At 35.3% G+C, this 25,687-nt stretch overlaps 1 protein-coding gene across 11 annotated transcripts in view; it reads right to left on the bottom strand.

Annotated features, from left to right (window-relative positions):
- Positions 1 to 25,687, bottom strand: part of Erc1 (ELKS/RAB6-interacting/CAST family member 1) — a 521,572-nt gene that overhangs the window by 125,984 nt on the left and 369,901 nt on the right. Inside the window, exon 16 of one of the 11 annotated variants that reach the window (XM_063231316.1) lies at positions 12,950 to 13,168. The exons of the other annotated variants lie outside the window; for them this stretch is intronic. Coding sequence (XP_063087386.1) covers positions 13,081 to 13,168 — 88 coding nt within the window. The 3' untranslated portion in view covers positions 12,950 to 13,080. Of the gene's footprint in view, positions 1 to 12,949; positions 13,169 to 25,687 lie in introns of those variants that run through there. 11 annotated transcript variants of the gene reach the window in all.

Below are 25,687 nucleotides of genomic sequence, written 5' to 3'. Positions count from 1 at the left end.
AATAGTTAAATCATGGAAGCAGCCAATATACTCATCAATAGATGAATGGATAAAAATAATATAGAATCTATACATAAGAACATAGAATCTACACATAAGAGAATGCTATTTGGGTATAAAGAAAGATAAAGTCAAGACATTTGTAGGAAAATGGGTGTATCTGGAAAATATAACACTGAGTGAAATAAACTGGTCACACAAGCTTAAATACTGTATGTCAATGATCATGAACCTTTTAGACTTTTCAACGATACAAACAGCCCACTGCATGTGTGTTTTAGGTTCACCACCACTGACATCTTTCTTTTCAGTAAGACAAAGTACAAGCAAAGAGAATAATAAAGGATGGGTAGAAGAAAACAATAGAACAGATCATCTGCATATAGAAAGGGATCCAAAAGATTGAGGGTAAAAGAGAGAGGGAAGGGGAAGAAAGTAGAATTAAGATATACTACACACTGGAACCTAATAACCTCAATAAATATAAACATTATAAAAACATGCCCAAAGAATAATAAGAAGAATGAAAATGAGGAGCTGGGCATGGTGGCACATGCCAGCACATGGAAGATTGAGATGCGAGGGTTGCTGTGGTTTGAAGTTAGCCTAGGCTACATAGTGACTTCGGGACCAACCTGAATTACACAGCAAGCCTTTGCCTCAAAAAAAAAAAAAGGTCATTCATGCCAAGTACCATGCAATCAAACTGAAACTAAGCAATCTGCATGATGATGATAATGATGATGTTATCCAGAGATGCTCAAGTGACTCTACAAAAATGAAAATGAGAAGAGGGAATTCAGAGGTGAAGGGAGAGAAGTAGGTGGGAAGGGGAAGAGGACTAAAAAAGAAACAAGCTGTATTATGTATGTGTACTCACTTCCCAAGATGAATGTCAACATGTATCAAGAAAAAAAAATTTTTTTTTTGTTACCGGGGATCAAACTCATGACCGCTTGGCAGGCAGGCGCCTCTGCCACTGAGCTAAATCCTAGGCCCGAAAAAATTTTTTCTTACTCATTACACTACTGAAGGACTCACTGAGACATTCCTCCCAGATTATACATTTGATAGGTACTGTTCACTGTTACTTTTTTTTTTTTTTTGTTCACTGTTTCTAAATGACATATTTGCAGAATTTCATTACATAAATCACCATCCTAACACAACACAAAGACAATATTATTTCAAAGAAAAGGGTATTAAATAAAATTCTTCTCCCTTCAGAGAGATATTGACTTGAGTCTACTACATCTTCAAACTTTAAGGCCATGATTAATGAAAAATAAAACTACAGTTCTGGATCAGATACTTTCTTAAAATTAAATGTTTTATTAGTAAAATACACAAGAATTAAGTGACAAGTTTCAGAATATAGTTCCTTTCAGCATATTAGCATGTAGTTTAGAAGAAATGAAGGAAAATCTTGTGGTAACAGGAATTACATGATGTAATTCTAGCAAAGAATAAGATACGTGGGAGATAATTCTGAGCTTTGGGGGGAAGGGGAAGAACAAAGAAGATACATGACAAATGTTTAGCAGGGGTATTTGGGCGATGGAATGATCACAGTAATGAACAAATAGCCACAAAACTCCCTAAAAACAACCCAGTATCAACACCACGATAACTGATTCTCAATTTTTAAGAAACTCTCCTTCAAAGAAGAACAGAGTTTCTGTGTTAAATACAGTATTCCCAGTGGAGCTTATATGAACATGAGGACTCAGTGGGGTATTTTCATGCCAAAATAATCAGCAGCAGAAGTTTGAAACTGAAAGATGAATACTAAAGCTGTTATAATTTGACTATCTCATGAAATATTTTAGTATTATGAATACAATTGTAAGGAGGGAGGGGAAACTAGTTGTGACAAACGGTGTTCTTTTTTGAGGGCTGGAGTCTATAACAGAAAAAGAATGGTTGTTTGCTTATGGAGGATGTTTGCAGAAGGCTCTGTTGACCTCATGTTGCCTACAGGAGAGATTCCCCAGAAGAACTGTAAAATCAGCTTTTAGGCCAGGTGCTATAACTCCTGTCTGTCAAAACAGGGCTATTTTCTTAATAAACATTTCAAAGCTGTCTAGTGACAGGACTGATTAGTTTAGGAGCTGAAAGGAGTTACATGAACAACACAGTAAGAAAAAGGGACAGATAAGATAGAAATTAGTATGTATTTCATTAAAACTACACCTACAAAGTATACTTAATTTGTAAATTTTGGGAGTCTTCCCATCCGTATTCATGCAATAGATTTCTTACTAGTTTTCTGCTCCAGTTCTTCCTATTTCAGTCTATACTTAGCAGAGTCAGCACTGACTGTGAACCATGGATTGATCATGTCACTTCCCTGACTCTTAGGCCTCCAGAGTAAAACTTTAAATTAGAGGCACGGTATACAAATCCCTTCCAACTTTACACCTTAGAACTTTCCTCAGACATTTTGCTGCAGTAATACTAAATTTCTGAGAGTTCCTCAAATATACTTAGTATTTCACATCTTTGTGACTTCATATGCTATTTTCTTTATTAGGAATACTTCCAATGTTCTCTTCTTTGATTTCTCCTTTAATTTATAACTAAAGGGAGTAGGAAGCCTGCTATGCCAGTACATTTGGGTCTTACTCTGTCTACAATTTCATTTTTAAACATGTTCATATCTTAACATCACTTATGAAAAGGTTTTCTAGAGCAAAATTTGACAGTAGATATTCAATTCTCAGGACAGAACATGTTGAATAACCTAAGTTACTCTAGCAGGAGATCTGTTATTACTGTGACAATTTGTATCTTTGGGATAGTTCTCCAAGTCCTGTCATGTATTTCCCACAGTACAGAATGAGGACCCGCAGGGGAAACAGAAATATTCTGTTAATATTCTAGTGATATATATATATATATATATATATATATATATATATATATATTATTCAGGAAGTTGCTACAAATTTAGTTATAAATACAAAAGCATCAGTAGCGGGAGAGAACTGGTGACAGCACAATATAAACACTAAGCCTGTAAGTTTGTCTGGTTTCACCTACCCTGGCTGCAAAGGAATAAATGAGCATAAATACTGAAATTTTGGAAGCTAAATTTGGGGTCACCTAAGTGATTCATGCAGAAATCTGGACCAGAAATTGGACATCACAACAGAGTACAAGTATCCAGTAGTATCTGGACACTTCTACTCTGCTGTGGTGATGTGCAAAGTAGTACCAATCTGGTATCAATTATTCAAGCTTGAAACTTGATTTCTCCATATCCTTCCTCTGATTTCTCCATATCCTTCATCCCTAATTTCTCCATATCCTTCATCCCTAATTTCTCCCCCCTTCAACCCTAATATCCAATGCATTGGAATGCCGAAGGTCTACTAACAAAACACAAGCTTTAAAAATGTAATTTGATCCTGTCACTACCCTTGTTAAAATTCTTTAAAGGCTTCCCAGTGTGTTTAGAATAAAATTCCTGTTATATCTTATTGGATATTATTATGTGTGATAATATAAACAAATTTTCTATGGAAAATGAGTTAACAGCCATTGTTCATTCTCTGCTATTTGGTTCTGAAAGCCCTGTAATGCTTTCATTCTCTTGAATGGTTTTATACTGTTTTGTTATGCTTGATACTATCATATATGAAGCTATGCTCAACTATTTCAAAGAAAGTGACACTATGGTAGTTACTGTTAATTATGGGTTGTCTTGTAGTAAAATGCTGTGTTACTTGCATTGTTCTGATCTGATCTGCTTTGTTATGTCCTCTTTTGTCTTAATCTCTTTAAAAAAAATAAAATAAAATTCATACTCCTTCCCCGCCTTCTTGACCTCCATCTTCCCTGCTTTTCTGACCTAATTTCCTAAATGCCTTTATTTGTCTCACTGCTCTTGGTTATGTTTTTTTTTTTTTTTTTTAACAGGTGAAGCTGCATCCTTCAGGTCCCTTGCATTTACATTATTTTCTGCCTAGAATGGTCAGTTGGCTAAATTCTCATCACTGAGGAGTTAACAATGAAGGGAAACTTAGAAGCAGCATTATTGTACCTCCTGGTCTAAAATTTCCCCCATTACTCCATCAAAATTCTTAAGCACATACTTTCTATCCAATAACTTTTATATTTTCTTAACTTTTACATTTCTTATCAGTGATTTAATAAACATTACCTACTGGGGATTTAGCTCAGCAGTATGAGCGCATGTTTGGGAAGCATGAGGTTGTGAGTTGGATCCACAGTACAACCCCCCCCCCCCAAATGGCAATTCTTTTTTTAATACACCTTATATGCCTTGACCACTGGTGTAAATCCAGAAATTGAGTCTTTTCCAGCAAATAAGGGATATTTGATGACAAGTTTACTAAATGACTTAGCTGATTTAACTAATGGTGCCATATGGCAAGAATTATTTGAATGTCTCAATTATTTCTTTTAATGTTTGCTACATATTCCAGTTTGACAGAAATCCTATTAAATGACACCAAAGGGATACAAACAGGAAATCAACTCCCAACAGTGAAGTCATTTGGAATAGGGTCAATAGCAGATTAAAGAATTAAAACAATTCATAGAAGAAAACAATATAAAAGTATATAGTATGCTGATTGGTAATAAGAACAGAGGAAACTGTAGTCTGGGATAGATGTAGACAGGAACTAACATAAAGATATGAGCAGTTCCTTCCCTGAAAACCCTAGAGGTTCAGGACACACAAGCAGAACGTGTGGAGATTAGGAATGAGAAGCCAGAAATACAGGGTTTTGCTGAAAGTCTCTTTTTTTTTTTTTGTCTTTTTCATCAGTACCGGGGATTGAACTCACGACTGCCTGCTTACAAGGCAGGCGCTTATGCCACTGAGCTAAATCCCCAGCCCCCTGAAAGTCTCTTTTGAATGGCTATAATGGTTGTTCTTCCTCATGTCTCTATCTTCTTATCCAGGACAAACATCTTTTTCCTAGCTACAGTAATCTAGCAGAGAAACATACAGTGATTTTCTGTATATTTACAACAAAGACAAAAACAAAACAAAACAAAAATTCTACTTGGAAGAAATCTAGAACTGCTATCAGCGTTGGTGTCAGACTAAATTTTGTGTGTGTTGCGGGGGGGGGGGGGGCGGTGCTGGTAGTAGAATCCAGGGCATGTATGTTAGGGATGTGTTCCACAGTTGAGCTACTCTCCCAATCCCTCGTCTTCATTCTCAAATTTGAAGGAACCTCCTCTAACCAAGTGTCTGATCCACACTCTTACACAACCTATATACCAAGGGTGATTAAAATATATAATGTTTAAAAGTGTTATTACAATAAAAAGACATATTTCCACTAACCCCCCTCAAAAGACTTATCCTTGCTTGTACCACACTTATTCCACTCTTCTTGCCATTTTCTGAAGCAGTTCTGAAAGACCTCTTTTGTGAGTATCTTTATAAGGTGTAAAGAAAAATGCGTGAATGCTGCTACCAAGTGCCAACCAATTAAAAAAAAGCTTGTAAAAACATTACAGTATGTCCTCATCTACCTTATCGATCAGGTCTGGCACTGTGTGACTTCTGACTCTTCTCCGAAGTCAAATGACCATGAAAGATTAATCTTTTTTTTCCCTTTGGACTGTGAATTGAACAAAGGATCTTGCACTTGCCAGGCAGACAATTAAAGGTTAATATTTTGAATCAGTTCAGGACATTGAGGCAGCTGCAGCAGGCAACTAAAGATATTCATGGAAGATTTTCAAAACTGCTTCAGAAAGTGGCAAGGCAGGATAAGTGTATTTCAAGTGAGACGGAAGCTCACTGGTTAAAACCAGGCACTTCCATTTTCTACTCTTCTTTCCCAACTGTTAATTACTTTGTAGAACTAAGGTTTTAAGGATCAAGAAAACAGTTCAAGAATAGAAACAGAGCCAAGACACCCCAGGGCTCTGGAACACATCTCTATGACAGCTTTAATATCATCCTTGATCAACAACCACTATTATACTGGAAATGCTCATAGTACCACTGTTTTTAAGAGCCCCAAACTAAATAATTCATGTCCATCAACAGTGAATAAATAAGTAGCTATAATACATAAATAAATAAGTTGCTAGATAAATAAAGATAGTCCTGGAGTTAGCATAATTTTGATTTGTTGACTATGATAGTGTGAAAGTATACCCATATAATCGTTTTTCACTTCTAGAATACTATTTCAGAAATTACACAAGATAGTCAGTATTTTATTATAAAACAGAATTTGTGTTACCTGATTTTGCCCAACTAGAAGCTAATAAAGTATACCTTTAGAGTAGGCAATGCTAAGCTCTAGTGTTTAAAAGGATAGATGTATTAAATACATTTATTGCCTGAAATGTTTTCAACATCCAGTGGTTCTTTTCTTTTTTTAAGAGTTGTACCCTATTTTAAGTTCAGCAGCATTTGTATTTATTCTCCTATAGGTATAGAATACTTGAACAAAAAAATTTAACAAATATGGTACTGAAATTAAAAACAAAAATCTATGTAAGTAAGACTATCCTAGACACAGCTGAAGACAGAATCATGAAACTGGAAGATAGTATGAAGAGTTTACTCACAACACAGAACAGACAGATAAAGAGATACCAAGTAGAAAAGAGAAATTAAGAGAAACTGAAAGTCTCTAAAATAAGTCTATTAGAAGTCACAGATAAAAAGAACTTTATGAGAATAAGGAGAAAAAATATTTTGGAGAAAGATACTGGTTGTTACCAAAATAGAGTAAGTCAAGTCCTTAGAGCAATGATGTATAGTCAATGTAAATAAATAAAAAGAAAATTTCAACACTCCAGAAGTTAGGAACTAAATAGAGGGGAAGAAAAGTAGAAGGAAAGGCAGGAGGAGGATGGTTAACCATACATAGTGTCTATTCAGAAAGCCCAAGAGAATTTGACAGAACATGAATTAAGAGATTTTTTAAAAAATTATTTTCTTTTTTGCAGTGACTGGGATTGAATCTAGGACCTCATAAATGCAAAGCTAGTATTCTATCATTCATTACTTCGTAGAAGTAGGGCATGGAGAATCAAGAAGACAATCTCAAGATCAAAAACAGAGCCAAGGCACTGAATGGCTCTGGAATGGAATGGTTTAATATGTCCCAAGCCTGACATCAGAGTTTTAGTATATGATTTAAAAGTTACATTGTTAGTAAAACTGAGAACTAAATCAATATAAATAATACTATGAAAATTGGGAGAGTGAGGGAAAACAAATTAAGTAAGCTAAATCTTTTTTTTTTTTAATTTTGTCTTTTTTTCTTTTTTATCGGTACCTGGGATTGAACTCATGACCACACACTTGCAAGGCAGGCGCTTATGCCGCTGAGCTAAATCCCCAGCCCCAAGTAAGCTAAATCTTAAGCTTCTGCAGAAAGGAGCCAATAAGAAATGTACTATGAGTCTTAAACTCAGAATGATGATTAACCTCAGAGAAAATAATTCACTCTAGAAGACTGGCGCAGAAAAAGTAAGAATATTGCTGATTTTCGCCACAGGTATATCTATACTACCTGATTTTTCATCACTCATATGTTTCTTATATATTTCATATGAGAAAATAGTAAAAAATGCTCATGTAAAAAGTGAGGTTGTTCTTCCTAGTTTTATAACAGGTGACAGTGCCTCTTGGTAATGTATTACTTAATAATTAAGTAACAGGAATATGAATAATTTATTGTTTAATAATTAAGTAATAGTCATAAAGAATATAGTGTAAAAATTTGTGGTTGAAAGTATTGAGGCTAGTTCTAGGGTTTAAATACCTCCACCTCAGCTTTTGTGATTTTTTTCCACAGGGAACTCTTAAACTATTCTCCAGAATCTTTTCTAAGGGAAAATCAAGAATATTAGAAAACTGAGGTCAAAAGTCCAGGGAACTTTTAGCTTAAATCACGTCTAACTCCTCCCTTTCCTTCCCTGTCGTCATTAAATCTTCTCTTTCTGCTACCTCTCCAATATTTCTTCACCTTTCACCTCTGACACAATTCTTAATTTATTATTTCTTCCTTGAATTACTTTAACATTCCCTGGTTTTCATATCTTAATTATTCAAATTTTTCCCCTTCTCCAACTAGGAAAACTTAGAAAAGCAGCATTAGGTGTCAAAAAGAAATCAAGATTATAGATCTATTCCTTCCCATTTATTAGTATAATTGGGAAAACGGTTAACCTAATTATAGCTTGTATAATGAAGGCAGTTTTCTTACAGCTTATTATGGCTTCTGTAAATTTACATAATACATACTTCAAAAGTATAAAACAAAAAATTATATTTACTACATCTTTTTGGATTGCAAACAGAATTTCAGTTATTATTTTGGTTACTATTCTTTTTTATGTATTAGCTAAATCTATACTAAAAACAGGAAAAAAATTCACAAGCTTTTCTAAGATTAAAAAACAAAACTAAAACTTTTTTTTTTTTTTTTGGCAGAACTGGTATCAAATCCACTTATGTATACCCACAGTCCTTTATATTTTTTATTTTGAGAAAGGGTCTTGCTAAATTGGCCTTCAACTTGAGATCTTCTTCCCAAATAGCTGAGATTACAGGTATGTGCCGCTGTGCCCAGCTGAAGACTAACGTTTGCCTGGCTGTCTCTGTCTGATTGTTTGTGTCTGTCTCTCACCATCCATCCACCCATCCATCCAAACCCACAGCCTCACAAGTGCTCTACTACTGAGCTATATCTCCAATTTCAAACTAACTTTTTAAACACACACTTGTTCAATTAGCAAATGAGCTCCAAGGAGTTCCAAGAATGAAAGAGGCAAAAAACTTGTCTCCTTGGGAGCACAGACTGTCTTATTCACAGTTTCAATATAGAATGAGGATAAAGGATACAACTGACACAGGGTGCTCCTAATTCAATAGAAAACACGTACACAGATAGCTTTAATTCATGATTCAAAAAAAAAAAAACATACACACACACAAAAGTTCAAAGCATATTCAGAAAAAGGGGAGACATCTCACTTTAGTATCATTCCTTATGGAAGAGGCAGCATCAGAACTGAGGAAGGGCAAGGGAAGAGAAAGGAAGAGAGAGGAGAGTGAAGGGTTGAAGAGTGAAAGATAGGGAGAAAAAGTGAGAAAGGATAAAAGTGAATTGCTAAGGGCTGAGACATGGGGGTCAGTAGGGTGGGGGTAACATTATGAAGAACTGTAAGAGCATGCTATTGGATCTGAATGTTATACAAGTAATGAAAGCAGTAAGTAGCCTTCAATATGATCATATATGTGTTTTAAAAGTTTAGGCTGGAGTAAACAGAAAAGAACTGGTTAAACAAAAGTGCAAATAGATCAGAATAATTCTGATGGAAATAATAATAGGAAATGAAGATGTATTTCAGAGGTAACTTAGTAAGATATAAAATTGAGACCGCTATGGAAGAAAAAACAAAGTAGTTAGGAATGCCTTATTAGTTTCTGGCTTGGGCAACTGAATGGATAGACTGTATTTATTGATGCTAAAAATACTGGAGTATGTTTATAAAAAAAGGATAAGCCTAATTTTAAATAAATTTAAACTGGAATATTCAAGAGGTAATGTAGAGCTGACAGCTGATAATATACCTAAAGCCTAGAAGTCAGATGTAGGCTGGAGTAAATTATCTATGTGTTTGGTTTTATTTAGAAGCCAGTAGCATCTACAGTTAATAGTTGATTTGAGTAGATATTAGAATAAAATCATTTGAGGAGAACATATCAAAGAAATGGGAGCTATAAATGAACTCATGAGGCCCATCAACCTTAATGAAGAGGGGAAAAATGTCTTTTTTAGGAATGGCTAAAGAGGTAAGAAGAAAACCAAGAAAATTAGAAGCAAGGATAACTAACATTTTCAAACTAAAGTAGAATAGAATAAAGACAAAAGACAAGAAAAATTTAAAAATTTTATGTTCAAGAAAACTACAGCTCAAGACACAATCAAAATTATCCAGGAAACTCACTTCAAAATTTTTTTATGGATCTTAAAAATATAAGTCTATAAACTGAGTCAGTGCCTTTCCATTCACACATTTTCTTCCTCAAGGAAGCAGCCCTTATTCTCTAAACTCTAAAACCACATAAATGGTTTACATAATTGCAACATAGCCCATCAAATATATAACTTGACAGACACTAGAAATGCACATCCTAGACAACTCATCTTGTCAATCCAAGACCACAATAAAAACCCCTAACCTCACACCATAATGATACTTTCTCTCAAGAAAGGGCCTGCATTCTATTTGCTTCGAATGTGTACTTCTTTAATTTTGTTTAACAAACCTTTTTATGTCTCTTACTGATATCTCTTGCAATTCTTTTCTGTCTTGTGAGTGAGTGAGTCTATAACCCATGCTGTGGACGGGAGCAAGCTGAGGTCCCAGGCTCCTCTTTGGAATACCGCTGTAGACTCCCTCTGGTGATGAAACAGTACGGTAACTTCCTATGCAAGAACTTATTTGGGGGGTGGATATCATTTAATGCTATATAATCATGGGGGGTAAGAGGCTTTAGATAATAATCTATATATATATATCTAAAATACTTGTGTATTTATATATTATGCTAAGAGCAGTTTATAAGAACTTCTTTGTTAGAACACAAAAATATGAGAAGTGATTTCAGAAGGATGAATCCATAACATTATGAAAACTGCCCTTGTGATCATAACAAAATATCTTACAGTTTTGTTTTTCAGAGTAACTGGATCTCAAGTCATAATAAGGTTGAGCTAACATAAAGTTAAATTAGTATAGCAATTAATAAACTTAGAATGTAAGATTCAGAACATAAGCCAAGCAATTAAGATAGAGGATGAAGAGGTGGTGAGTGTACGTCAGTGGTAAAGAACATGCTTCGCATGTGGGTTCAACTTCAGAATAAAAAAGAAGAGAGATAAGGATGAAATAATTTTTAAATTATATTGATTTTCAATATTAGATATAAAAAGAATTTAAAAAACAATTTACAAACTGCTATTACTGAGGTATCATACTAGGATACAGCTTTAGTTCTAATGTTATATAGATTAAACAGGAGAAAGGGGCACACAGTAAAGATTTCTATAAAATTGAGAATAAGGTAATGTGACAGAATTACATTCTTTATTTTGAAGGAAGATATATAGATACTGGAAATTATATTTCTGTTGACAATCTATAACCCTTCCAAAAGGAAAAGAGAATTAATTTCAATGAATGGCATTAACTATAAACAGAAAACTAAACAATACTGAGTTTTCAACCTCAAAATCTTGTCCTTATAAGCAATGGCTATCAAAACTCAAGAGTCTTTCTTCTGCATATCTAAAAACATCACCTTTTCATTGCAAAGAATTAGGGTACCAGTACCTAGTCTTCAAGTTCTTGCCCCTAATTTTTCTTTCTTTGATGAAAAATGATGAAGTATAATCTGGAAATGACACAAGCAGAATCCGAATTTAGTTTTCTTTCTCTGTGACACAGAAGAACTGCTTTTCTACTTCAAAATCTGAACTTTATTTGTGAAGATCTTCAGCAATCAGAGATTTAGGATTACCCCAAGTCTGAGGAAGGGCTATCATTTGATAAACAGGTATTTTAGGTGGAATAATGGATTTAATGCAGTTAGTTATGTAATCTAAGTTGAGAGGTAAACGACATTAGGCCAAACTCTGATTTCTCCTTTTTCCATTAGTAAGTTTTGAGTAACATGTCTTGATTTTTCTGTTACTTTCAGAAAATATGGATCCAGAGATAAAACTTGTGAGAGATATCAGTATTCTTTTGGGGGGGGGTACCAGGGATTGAACACACAACATTGAGCTTAGTTACTTTATCATTAATATCAATGTAAAAGACTGTTTGGCGATAAGCAGTTCCCTAAAATTAAGAGGCTTTATTTGACTTCGGGATAAGCTTGTACGTATGAAATCAGAAACAAAAACCAAATTGAAGTGATTGTATACAGTGTTAACAATTAATGACCAAATTAAAAAAAGAGACACAACCAATCCAAAAAGCAGTTTTGGAGAAGTGAAAGAATAAATTGGTGTGTATCTTCTACTATGAAAGAGATAAAAGATAAACTGTATTAATTAAAGAAGACATGGTGAATTAAAATTATAAGCAGATTAATCTAATATGTCAAAACGTATTTTTAAATCATGATAGGAAAGTGATTGTTATACAATTTTAAAGTTTAAAAATAAGCTGACGTGGTGGGGCACACCTGTAATGCCAGCACTCAGGAGGCTGAGGCAGGAGGATGGTTGCAAGTTTGAGACCAGCCTGGGCTACAAAGTGACCTCAAGGCCAACCTGAACTGCATAGCTAGACCTTGTCTCAAACACACACACACACACGTTGAAAAATATATTCTCTTGTCTCCTCAAACTTCTGTCCTTTTAATTTTAAAACTGCAAATCTTACTAAACATTCCTACATTTATCAATAAAATCAGAAGTATTAGATTCTAAGGTTGTTCTTTTATGGCTGACAAAAACCTGGAGATATACCTTGCAAGTAAGAGAGTATGCAAGGCTCTGTGTGTGTGTGTATGTGTGTATATGTGTGTGTGTGTATGACACAAAACAAAAAATCAAATAAAACCAACAATAAACAGTATCCCAGAGGTGCCTTAACATTTATCGAGAAGCTAAACAAGAAAGGCTCCACAATTTGGCAATGACTATCAATACAAATTCCCAGAATAACAGCATGTTATTATTCTTAATGCCTATTAAAATGTGATTTTTCCTTTTATTACTTATTATGCTAAATTGCCGGACTACTATTTCAGGTTAAATTCAAAGGGAAACTTTAATATGAATAATAACAAGCTTTCTTAAAATGTTCCAAAGCTACAAAAGAGAAGCCAGAAAGCCTCTTCATGAATAAAAGAGAGGAGTCTTTATTAATGGAACATTGACCAATAGAGAACATTGTCCATTTTAATGTTTAAACCTTTTCATCGGCGGGTGGGAGGGGGCAGGCGGAGGGCAGACGGCTCGTGGTGTTGTTTGCTTGCACCTCAGGCACTTGGTGGGTCCGGCAGCCAGTGGGTGCCTCAGGCGGCATCTCTGTCATCCTGCAGCTTCATTTGCTACCTGGGACGGGTTCCACCCAGAGCCAGATGGTGCTGAGGACTCTAGGTGGGTCCTGGAGCTGAGCAGATTGGTGGCCGCTGCCAAAGCATGAAAAAGGGGTAAGGCTAGAGCCTCCCATGATTTCATGATTGGAGTCCAGTAAAGATTGCTGATAGTTAACAGCAGACCACAGAAGCTCCCTTAGACAGTCAACTTAGAATTCAACATAATACAGCATGAGGAGTCCCAAACAGAGGGAAATGAATTCTCTGCACCCAAGGTGAGAAAAACCAATCAAACATACATTCCTGGTGCTACGACTGGAACAGCTAAAGGCTCGGGGCTCCCGCTGCAATGCCCGAACTCGTGTGGCAGCCACTTACTGAGCCGTCTGAAATCCCGCTGCTTTGACTCACTGGAAACGCACTTGCACTGAGGAAGGGAATCAGAGAACTGAACAGGGAACTGAGCTGGCAGGGAACCTGCATTGACCTGTGGTGAGTGACAGGAATAAAACCTTTCCATAGGAAAAAAGGGGCTTCAACAGATGACATTCTGGGACCAGGCAGACTGGCGAGAACAAGGAGCTGCAGTGAATTCAGTAGGCTGCTCACTTCTCAAGCGGGATTGGTGGGGGGCACTTGACCTGGGTCAGGCATAGACTGAGACCCAATAGGCTAGCCCAAAACAAGTCCCTATGCCTGGCGGTGCACCCTAATGCAGTGAAGCCCTCAGCAGGTTGACTGACCCAGAGGGGAGGGCCCAGCATAGTCTTCCCCATTCAGTACCTCTGTAGTACACTGCAGTGGGCAGGAGCACCTAGTCAGCGTGTTTCAAATAAACTTTAACCAACAAAGAAAGAAACTGGGGTCTCCTATATACACCTGTATGGAAGGAACAAAAAATACCAGAAGAGGAAGCAAAAAAAAAAGGGTCCCTAGCCCCCAACCCAGAGAATATTGATCCAGGAAAGATAAATGCAAACGAGATTGAGGAGGCAAACATGCAATATCAGACACACGGCACCAGTGGACATAAAGGGATATCTTAGGGACCTCATAGACAAGTTCAAAAGTGAAGTATTTAACCAAGTAAAGCAAGATATAAATAGAATAATAAAAGAAATGCTAAGCATCTCTCAAGAAAAAACAGAAGAATGGAGGAACACAAAAAAAGGGGAGAATTGTTTGATGAAGAAAATAGAGAAGACATGGAATACATAAAGCAGGTTCAAAAGGATTACCAGGAAATTAAAAACTCCATTAAAAGCTGGCAAAACTGCTTGAAAGAAACTAAGGATAGATTATCCGACCTGGAGGACAGATTTGCAATGTGAGATCATGAAAGGAAAAATTGCTTAAAAATAACAAGGAAACAAGCAGTAACAATACAAAGGCTAGAAGACAACAAGAGGATCTATAACTTAAGAATAAAGAACATGAATGAATAAGCAGAGGTACAAACAAAGGAACTACAAAGGCTATTCACAGAAATAATCAAGAAAAATTTCCCAAACATAGGAAAAGAAAAAGATACTCAGATGTATGAGGCATACAGAACTCCAGCCACCTATAACCAAAACAGAACCACACCCAGGCATATAATAATCAAGATCCCAAAAATCCAATATAAGAACAGCATATTAAAAGCTTTCAGAGACAACAAACAGATTATTACAAGAGAACACCCACCAGAATTACAGCAGACTTCTCAGCACAAACCATCCAACCAAGAAGAGCATGTGTACCTCTTGATCCACTCTGCCTGCAATTCTTTTATTCCTTAATTTAGTGTATCTAGGCCATCTATATTAGAAATTATAGCCAACCTTCTCTGCCTCATTTCTGTTGTGCTCTTTTTCCATCATTAGTTGTCTGTTGGTCTTCTTCATTTTGCTTTTTGCACCATTCATTGGGGCCTCTCAGCCACAGTTCCTGGAATCCTGGTGTTTTTCTCTCTCTTTAGAATGCCCTGCAGTATTCTCTGTAGAGCTGGATTGGTAGCTGCAAATTCCCCCCACTTCCTCTTTATCTTGGAAGCATCTTGCTTCTCCATTAATTTCTAGGGACAGTTTTTCAGGGTACATCAATCTGGGCTGGAGGTTATTTTCTTTCACGGCTTGGAATACTTTCCTCAGGTCCCCAAGATGCTCTTAATAGGAAATATAATTAACCTGAAGAAGGGCAGATGGATGGAAAATCAAATTGAGAAAACAGAACTCTATGTAATAGGGAACCAGAAAGTAATGGGGCAACTGGACCAGTATTTATGGATAGGTTGGAAAGACAGGCTTTAATAGGTAAAGAAAAATACAACTAGAGATCAAATCCAGGAGTGAGAAAGTTCAGAAACACTTAGGTAAATAGCAGGCTGTCTTCTCAATATAAAACCGAGGGTGTTGGGGAGACCCAAAAATGCACAGTACAACCCTGGGGGAGTGAAAGGGGAAGAATAGTCTTTAAAAAAGACAGCAGAAGATATTGCTAATAGTGCATCAGGAATTAAAACCCATATTACTCATACCACTCTGCTTTGATAGAACTTATTCTGTCCCAGTTTGTATACAAGAACTAGATCTGAGGGCACAAACAGCTATCCCAAAAATATCAGGATATAGCACAGCAATCATTTTTAATTTCCTATTAACTTAATCTGGATCCCTGTATAACTTATACTGTTATATCATGACTGATCTTACTTAAATGTGATTTGCTTGATTGCTGTTTGTTATTGACACATTTTATTCAAAATTGTTAAAGTTGATAGTATCAAGTCAGAGAGTATAAACAACTATACTGAAAATGACAATGATTCACTATGATAACCACTCTGGTTTGATTACTACCTGTTTTTGTAGTTCTACACTACCTAAAAAGTTGTATTTCTATTAATACTGTTATGTACGGATATATGCAATTATACTTTATCTGATGATATAGCCAATTCTATTGATGATAACAAGAGACAACTCAGTAACCATGGTAGAACTCCTTGTACAACAGTCTTATATATCTTTTTAGTTTTATGTGTCTATAGGAATATGTTTTGTTCTGTCCTGCTTCGTTCTGTTCCTCCTCTAATATAGAAAGGATAGAAATACATGTTAAGACTCATATTTGCATAAAACCTATAAACAGTTTACGAGAACTGATCTTATGACACATAATTAAATGAACAAATACTTTGAAGGAAAAAAAGGCACTACAGGACCCAAAACTGATTCCGGAGTGTCATGATGTGAAATCCAGCAATACTATTATTGTTTGTTCAGAGTGATTTTAGTCTGCTTTGGTTTTTTTAATCCCAACATTAATGAAGATATGGATAAATGTGTGTATGTTTAAGTGTATAGGATTGATAACCATATTACTAAGATTTTATTAGATAGTTGAACAGAAGTATTTGCAGTCTCCCTGTTTGAATTCCCATCTATATGTTCCACTTTTGTATCCTGAACATTTATTTGTAAGAGGACAATATGTAAACGTCAACTAGTGATTTATTACTGTTTATTTTTTTTTCTTTGCAAGTATGTACTATTTCTACCCATTTTGTTTTGTTTTGTCTTTCTTTAAATAAAACTTTAAAAATCTTTTCATCATATAGTTCATGATATTTACAGTTGCTTTTCAAAGTCTGTTGATATTCAATAACTAATCTAAAAACATGTTGAACATTCATATTAAACTGCTTCAAATGCAGGCTACAAAGTACAGTTTGCTCTTTGTATCTGTGGGGTCTATATCTACAGATTGAACCAAATGCAGACTGAAAATATTTTTAAAATGTGTTTGTACTAAGCAGATTTTTTTTGTCATTATTCCCTAAATATTGTAGTATAACTATAATTTACATAGCATTTCCATTGCATTTGGTATTGTTATTTAGAGAAGACTTAAAGTACACGGGAAATTGGTCAGAGGTTATACATAAATACCATGTCATTTTGTATATGGACTTGGGCAGTTGTAAATGTGACACCTCAGGAACCAATTCCTCTGGATAACTATATGTATATACATGTTTGAGAGGCTGCTATGAATGGAGCATATGAAGTAGGAATTGAGGGATGGATTAGTATCTGACTGAGGTCACACACCTGAAAACACACACACACTGTGGAAGTTTAAATTTCATTCAGAATAATGTTTACTAACATTCATAACAACAAAAAAAGCTGAAGATTTACTTCAAGTACTAGCATCATTTCCAATTAAGTTTAAGACTGTTAGAAGATATTCTACAAATCAAATAAATGACAGTAGCCAATAGTATTGGAATGTCTAATTTTTCATGCTTTATGGGATGAGATAATCATTTCAATGGAAACAAGACTGGTTTATAGTCAGGTTCTGCTTGCAATGCTTGTTTTCTGTCTAAATCATCTGAGCGAGGCTGATCTCTGGAAATGTATGAGGTACGAGAAAAAAAACACTGTGAAGCTGAAATTTTTAAAAAACAAATTAATCTCTTAAAATATTCCCCATTGCTCTAAACAAATTTATCCCATTATTCTTTTGTTTTGTTTTGTTTTTCCTTTTTATCGGTACCAGGGATCGAACTCACAACTGCCTGCTTGCAAGGCAGGCGCTTACGCCGCTGAGCTAAATCCTCAGCCCCTATCCCATTATTCTTGCCACTCTGAAGCAATCCTGAAAGTTCTTGTTTGTGAATGTCTTTATTTGCACTGTTGAAACTTCTTCAATGGCCTGATTCAAATAAAACTGTTTACATTTTATGGTCATTTTTGACTTTGGGGAAGACCCAGGAGTTGTGTGGTGACAGATTTGAGATGAACAAAGTAGATGACAACACTCATAATAATTTTACAAGTCTGCCTTTCCACTGGATGGAACTTGGTAGTAGCATTCACTGTAACTTTTAATCACACTTTGTAAAGACATTCATGAAAAAGACTTGTAGAACTGCTTAGAAAGTGTCAAGAGCAGTGGGGTATGTGTGTTGGAGGGGGGAGTGGAACTATTCTGAGAGGGATTAACCGAAATAGGTCTTTTACTGTAATACTTTTTCAAAAACATTCACTGTATAATTCAATCACTTTTTATATATTCTTTGGTAGCCATGAACGTTGAGTTACATATCTGACATGCAGTCAGCAAAGTGTACTTGTTAATCTTTAAATGAATTCTACTGAAAAACAAAAATCTTGGCAGGTTCCAGAGTGAGGCATACTTGCTGTCTGGGTTCCTTTTCCTTCCAGCAGGGCAGACTTTCAGAGTTCATTATCACCTCATCAGTTCATCTGTCAGTTGCCAATGAGAGAAGACTAGAAAAGTCAGTAATTTCTAGCCTTTATGCCTTCTCCAAATCAAAAGGAAATCCAAGACAGATGGATACTTTTTCAACATCTACTGGCCCATTTTAATTTATTGGGTCAATTAGCTTAGAACTGGGAATGACTGACACTAGATATGTCACTAGCACAGCACTGTCCAAATACTCTTGGTACAGCAAAGTGGGAAGCTGAGACGAGTTAGAGGCAGAAAAGAGCACTTACTTATTTTTAATGTACTTATAACAGAGTCAAGTCTAACAGAGATTCAGAGTTTGGAAAATATGGCAGCAGAAGAAAATTCTGGTGAAAGGGGCAAAGTATGTTGGAAAGTAGAAACAACCAGTCACACATGTTTCAAGATAAACAGTTTCAAGTTACACATTTAAAATAAGGAATACAAAAGACAGAAACAAAAAGTAATTATTCCTTCTAAGCAAAATATTTTCCCAATGTCTTTTCTACTTTGGAATGTGGGTTCAACTCTTTAATTTCTCCCGAGGTAAAATGTGGTCACAGCAACTCTCTTTCCACTAATTTGTTAAATTTTCTACCTACTCACACTTAGAAAACAAAGAATACTGAGAAAAGAATTCTAAGCACAGTATGTTAAAAAAGCATTCTAGGTAATATGATTTTCTTATGCAAACATAGTTATTTGATTCTCATAGTTATTTGATTCACCATACTCATGGCATAATCTTTGAGGTCTTTTTTTTAAATGATGTAGTAGTAAGAGTCATAGAAAGTGATCATTTCTTTCTTTCTTTTTTTTTTTTTTTTTGTCTTTTTCCTTTTTATCGGTACCAGGGATCGAACTCATGACTGGTTGCTTGCAAGGCAGGTGTTTATGCCGCTGAGCTAAATCCCCAGCCCCTTTTATTCTTTCTTTTTTGGAGACAAAGTCTCACTATGTAATCCAGGCTGGCCTTGAACTCACAGTGTGTTCCTCTTACCTCAAGACTCCTGAGCAATGGGATTACAGGTGTGGGCCATCACACCTGGCCAAAGTGATCATTTCTACAACCTTAAAAATATATATGTTTTATATACACATCACATGTGCATAAAATGCTTTGAAAACTGGAATACGTACTATAAGGAGTTGTTATTTTCAAAGTAAACTAGTACCTTACACTAGCTGGGGGAAAACCTAATATTTGAAATAAAAGAACAAATTGTAGGTAACTACAATGAGATACCTTTGGTTGCAAGCTTTCTTTTTTTCCTATTACTAGCTTCCTAATTCAAGTTATTACATCAGCGTTTTGACATTAAATTATTCAAGCTTTAGACACAGCATACTATGTCCAACATTATTTGTCAAAAGTCTAATATTCATCTTATTCCCCACAAAATAAGTCATGCACCACATAATGACTTTTTGGTCAAGGATAGATCACAAATGTGAGAGTAGAGTTTATTGTTTAGTAAAGTAGTAGCCAGTTCAGTTTGTAGATTCACATTCTATTAGTCTATCATCATGTTTACAAGATAATAAGATCATCGATGATGTAGTTCTCACAACACATCGTTGTCATTGAGGCCTGACTGTATATTCTATATAACAGCATGGGTCCTCTTTTGTTAAGACATGAGACTTTAAATAAATGTAATTTTTTACATTGTGCTGTTGAAGCAACTTGGCAATAAGACAGATCGGAGAGAAAATAGGTTTCTCAATGCCTATACTGAAGTTTTCTTTTTCTCAATCTACTATAAGGTTATACAAATACTAAGACTTTAATCAATAAGACTAAGGAAAATCAAAAATGAAGAAAAAGAAGTTAGAGATAGCTGAATTTATGCAGCAAAATCAAGAGGATACTTTTGAGTGCTTTTGAAAGGAACAAATTAAGGTTGACAAAATGGACAATGAAGTCAGTTATAAATTTAGAAAATATAAGGATGCTCAAAATGGAAAAATGACCACTAAGGCACCTAAGACAAGTTGCAACAATGTCAATGAGGGTAAAAACAACAGAACTGCAAAGGCTATTATTAGCTGAGATAAACTACTGAGATGTGTGAAATTAGCATTACCAAAGATGTTTATACTGGAACTTATACCCATTTTTCTAGGATGGGTTTGGTGTAATGAATACTTACTTAAGTTTAATAATTTCTGTGAGTAGTAGGTCTTATCAAGATGAAAAAAAGATAATTTTGCTGGTTTATTCTTTGCTGAAAATTGTACAAATGAAAGTGAGTGAGTATGGATATTTCTTGATAGAGTGGAATCTATTTACAATCGAAGCCATAGAACTAGTTCAACACTGGGGTAGGTAAACACTTTTATGAAAAACATCCCAACTGCAGAAGAACTGTCACAAAGAATCAACAACTGGAATCTCATCTTATTAAACAGCTTTTTTTTTTTTTTTTTTTTTTTTTGGTCTTTTTCTTTTTTATCAGTACCGGGGATTGAACTCATGACCACACACTTGCAAGGCAGGCGCTTATGCCGCTGAGCTAAATCCCCAATCCCTATTAAACAGCTTTTGCACAGCAAGAGAAACCACCAACAGAGTGAAGAGATAACCCACGATGTGGGAGAAAATGTCTGCCAGCTGTTCCTCAGATAAAGGATTACTATCAAGAACATATAAAAAACTAAAAAACAAAAACAGTCCTCTTAAAGACGCAATCCAAAAATAGGCATCTGAAATGAATACAAACTTCTTAGATGAAGAAATACAAACAGTAAATAAATATATGAAAAAATGTTCAACATCACTGGTCATTCAAGAGATGCAAATTAAAACAACACTGAGATTCTACCTCACCCCAGAAAGAATGGCTAGTATTAAGCAATCAACCAGTAACAAATGCTGAAGGGGCTGTGGGGAAAAAGGAACTCTTCTCCACTGTTAGTGGGAGTGTAGACTGGTGCAACTACTGTGGAAATCAATATGGAGATTCCTCAAAAAACTAGGATTGAAGGTCCCATTTGACTCGGCTATTCCTCGTCTGGGTATCTTCCCAAAAGAATTAAAAACATTGTACCAGTGATGTATGTAGACTCATGTTGATAGCAGCACAATTTGTAATAGCTAGATCTTGGAAACAACCTAAATGCTCATTAACTGAGGAATGGATAAAAAAGATAGGATACTTTAATACAGTGGAGTACCATTCAGCAATAAAGGAGGACAAATTTGAGACTTTTATAAATGGATACAACTTGAGATCAAACTCATAAGTGAGACTATATATATATATATATATATATATATATACACACACACACACATATAAATAAAAGTTATACTACTGATTTCTCTGAGTTCACTGAAGAGAAAAGTTTGTGCTAGTACTGTTCAATTGAATGCAGATGTCTTGTGCTCTGGGTGACAGATTTGGGGATAGAACAGTGCAATGCATGTACCATTGATGTCCCCTGATTGTTGTGCTTTGAAATTTTTTTTCTTTGAAATAAAATGGATTTGGGGAAGGAAAAAAAAAACTAGTTCAAGTTCTGTCAATAAATTGGTCTTGTGTCTCTGAACAAGTCAATCATTTTGTATACCAGTTTCCCTAAATGTAAACTAAAAATAAAGAAGAAAATCAGTGTATATTGGGAGCCTGTTAGGTACCATGTAGTCTGACTTATTTTCACATGTTGGTAATGTTCATTTTATGCTTAAAACCTCATCCTGACCTAGTTGTTATTATGCTCAGTTTTATACATAATAAAGCTTGGCTTTATACATGGCTTTATTATGTATAAATATGTATAAATAAAATTATGTATACATATATGATGTATAAATATGTGTAAATAAAATTTGTCCCAAGTAACACCTTGACAACAGGCAGTTGACCAAGGCTTTGTGTCTAGTACTATTTGACTCTGAATTCCATTATTTTAATGAACTATTCAATGCCTCTCAACAGTCCTCAAAGGTGCCCATAATGTGCCCATAATGTTACATCTCTGTGGCTTTGTTGATAGATATTTGCCATTCTCACCACCTTACTTAGGATCTTTCTTCTGGCATAGTGTACCAGCTCCTGGGCATGTTCTCCTGCCCTCAGTTTCAGGCTTCCTTCACTTATTTCCTACATTGCTGTCACTGTGATATTCCTAAGAGATACAAATTTGTCATTTTAAATCCTTGCACAAAAGCTACCAAATCAGAGAAAAATAGCAAAATCTTTTGTCTTAGTTATTTTTCTCTCTTGTTGTCGAGACAAAATAACTGATGCCCAAAGATAGGGAAGGGAAGGTTTATTTCTTACAGGTTGGAGGTTTCAGCCCATACTCAGTTGGCTCCAAGGCAAAATGACATGGCTGAGGGGCAGTGGTGCATGGTCAAGGCACCAGCAACCTCCAACAGCAAAAGGGAGAAAGACATGCTTTCTTTCCTGTCGTTACACTGTATGCTGGCTCCAGCCCTGGGCGAGTGTAGCATTCATACAACCATTCTGAGGACTAGACAATAAACCAATCACAAATGCTAGATTTGGCCGCATCCATGATAGTATGGAGGCTCAGATGGCGGGGGCATCTGAATGTAAACCATAACACCTTTGGAAATACATATGAGTATCATCAACTTTTCAACTTTCCCTCTTAATTTAAGCATATCACACAGCCATGATGAACTACTTGCTGTTTCCTGAAAACACCTGTTCTTTCAGGAAGGCTTAAAACTGCTCCAGAATCGCCTTTATTTCAAACATATAGAAAACAATGTCCTCAACCTTTAAGGATAGTTTTGCTTTTACCATGTAATTTCTACAAGACTGCCAGATAGACCAGCTAACAAGTTATTTCCACTTCCCTACTGGCAAAATCTTAACATTTAAAATGCAACTCACTGTTACCTCCTGTGCAACCTCACCTCTCAAATTCCTACTGAGCTAATTCTTTGAGCTTCCACTTAGCATTGGCAAGGTAATACACCACCTTATATAAGCTTCTGAGCCTGTCTTATAAATGTGTGCATTCTCAGGATTTTATCTGTCTCTGTATATCATCCATCTTTTGTCACTCATCAATGACTAACTACTAATGCTTATTTAACTATGTTAAATGATCTGGAAAGGTTAATGCTTTCACCATCAGGAAATAGATTTATTTGTTTATCAATACTGCAGTGGCCTCATTTCCAAGAAGACAGACCAAATCACAAGGAGTCAAAAATCACCTTGTTATATGTTTATGGTGAAAGAGCACAGGGAGGAAGGAAGAGGATAGAAAGGTGTTAAGAAAAAGAACTAGAAAGATAGGCTAGGACTGACTATACAAGCCCATGCAAACAGTTGAGACTCATTTGCAGGAGATAAGGTGGTAGTACAAGAATTTTAAATTGATAAATGATTTGGCAATAACTACACTGTAGAAAGATGTTTAGCTGCAAGAGAAAATATAAATTAAAAGATAAAAATGTTCTGACAAGAGAGAACTCAGGAAACAGTTTAAATAGCTAGGATGAGGATGATGAGGGGTCTGAAGTAAAGTACTGAGAATAGAAAAGAAATGAATTGCAAAGTTAAGGAGCAGTGATAGGAGGTATTGAGGTTTTAAATTTGATAAAGTTTAGTGCCTCTTAAGATAGGAAATGAAGAAAACAGATGTGAGGTATAAATGAGCTTTGACTTCAAATTCTTGTAGGAAACTGATTTAAAAATGCCAAATGGAGGTGGATGTAGTAATGCACAACTATAATCCTAGCACTCTGGGAGGCTGAGACAGAATGACTGCATATTGAAGCTCAGCCTGGAAAATTTAAACAATGAATAAGATCTTGTCTCAAAAGGTGAGTGTGTGTGGGGTAATCCCTAGGAAACTGCTCCCACAGAAGAAGTCATATGGCTATATAAAAATGTAAGACCAAAGCTGGACATAGTGGCATACACCTATAATCCCAGTACTCATGAGGCTGAGGCAGGAGGATCATTGTGCGTGTGAGACCAGCCTTGTCTAAAAAGTGACAAAAAAAATTTAAAAATACATATGTCCAAAAGCTTCAACATATAAAGAAGTACAAGATACAAAGGTAATAGCTGGAGTAAAAAAGAGTGGGGAGACAAAGGCATGAGAGTATTATAATCTGACATTTACATGTCCTCTGAGGTTTATACAATAACAATGACACTGAGGACATTTGATTTTTTTAATGACTGTCTGAGGTTGGTTATGATCATAACTCGACAACAAAACCAGAGGCAGAGGAGATGTTGTTGATGAGTTATGCCGCAACTGTGATGTCACTTGAAACACAAAGCTTTGTGTTTCAGTGGGTTGTTTTACTTGATCCTAAACATGTGTGGCATAAACAGTTCCATAGTTTACAAAGAAAATACCAAGTGCACGTGCCATGAGAAATTTTCTTAGAGGACTGGACTAGAACACATAAGAGATCATTTACAGTAGATGAAGAACAAAATGTTTCTTCCCAGGGAACTACTCTCCAAAATTGTGGGGCACATACATTATTTCTGTGGTAAACTTGTGTTTATATTTACACAGCAGTTTATATAGGTTTTTAAATTCTCATTCTGTACAGCCACTGTAGAGCATTTGTCCTCATACTGATTAGTCTTTTTTGAATGTTTTTGTCTAAACTGTTTCCTCTATTGATTCTGGGATGCCTGGGTCTCATACTTCCTATGAGTCTTCAACTGTTAATCTTAATTTGGCATAAGGCCTATTCTGTGTTAAAGATGCATTACTGTTGGTATATATTAGCCACATTTATTGTTTAGAATATTTCTATTGGTTATTAATTTTAATGTTATGAGAATTACATTAAACAATGAGTACTTAATAGGAAAAATATCAAAGAAACTTGAATTTTTAATACTTATTGTTTATAAAAAAGCATCAAAATTTTCAACATTGGCTGTTTTTGGTATACAAAATCTAAAAAATCAACAGAAGTAAGTTCCTATATGAACTACAGTGGAAATACCAATAAAACGCTACAACAAAAAATAATCTTTACTTCAATTATCATACCTAAGATAGTCTTTACACATGACAACACGTTCCATACACACATGGCTTACAATGAATGCATGTGTGGCTTGCTTTCTTGGCTTTTTGTGGGACATCCTTAATATCTTAATTATCTTGCTGTTTTCTCAGGAGGTTCTTATTATATTATACAATAAGTAGTTAATGGGAACATAAAATATCATAAAACAAAGTGTTTAATATGTATTGCATGTTGAGGAATTAACATCAACGTTTTCGTATCAGTTGCTTATAAAACCTAAAAGATAGTATCAGAAATAAAAGATAGCTTCTTAAACAAATATTGCTGAGGAAACTCATTATCCTAATGCAGAAGAAATGAATCTGAACCTTTATTTC

The sequence above is a fragment of the Cavia porcellus genome, unplaced genomic scaffold, assembly GCF_034190915.1.
Source record: "Cavia porcellus strain 051 isolate PalLab524CR breed Dunkin Hartley unplaced genomic scaffold, mCavPor4.1 scaffold_19, whole genome shotgun sequence".
Taxonomy (NCBI): domain Eukaryota; kingdom Metazoa; phylum Chordata; class Mammalia; order Rodentia; family Caviidae; genus Cavia; species Cavia porcellus.
This window is presented reverse-complemented; position numbering and strand designations above follow the sequence as displayed.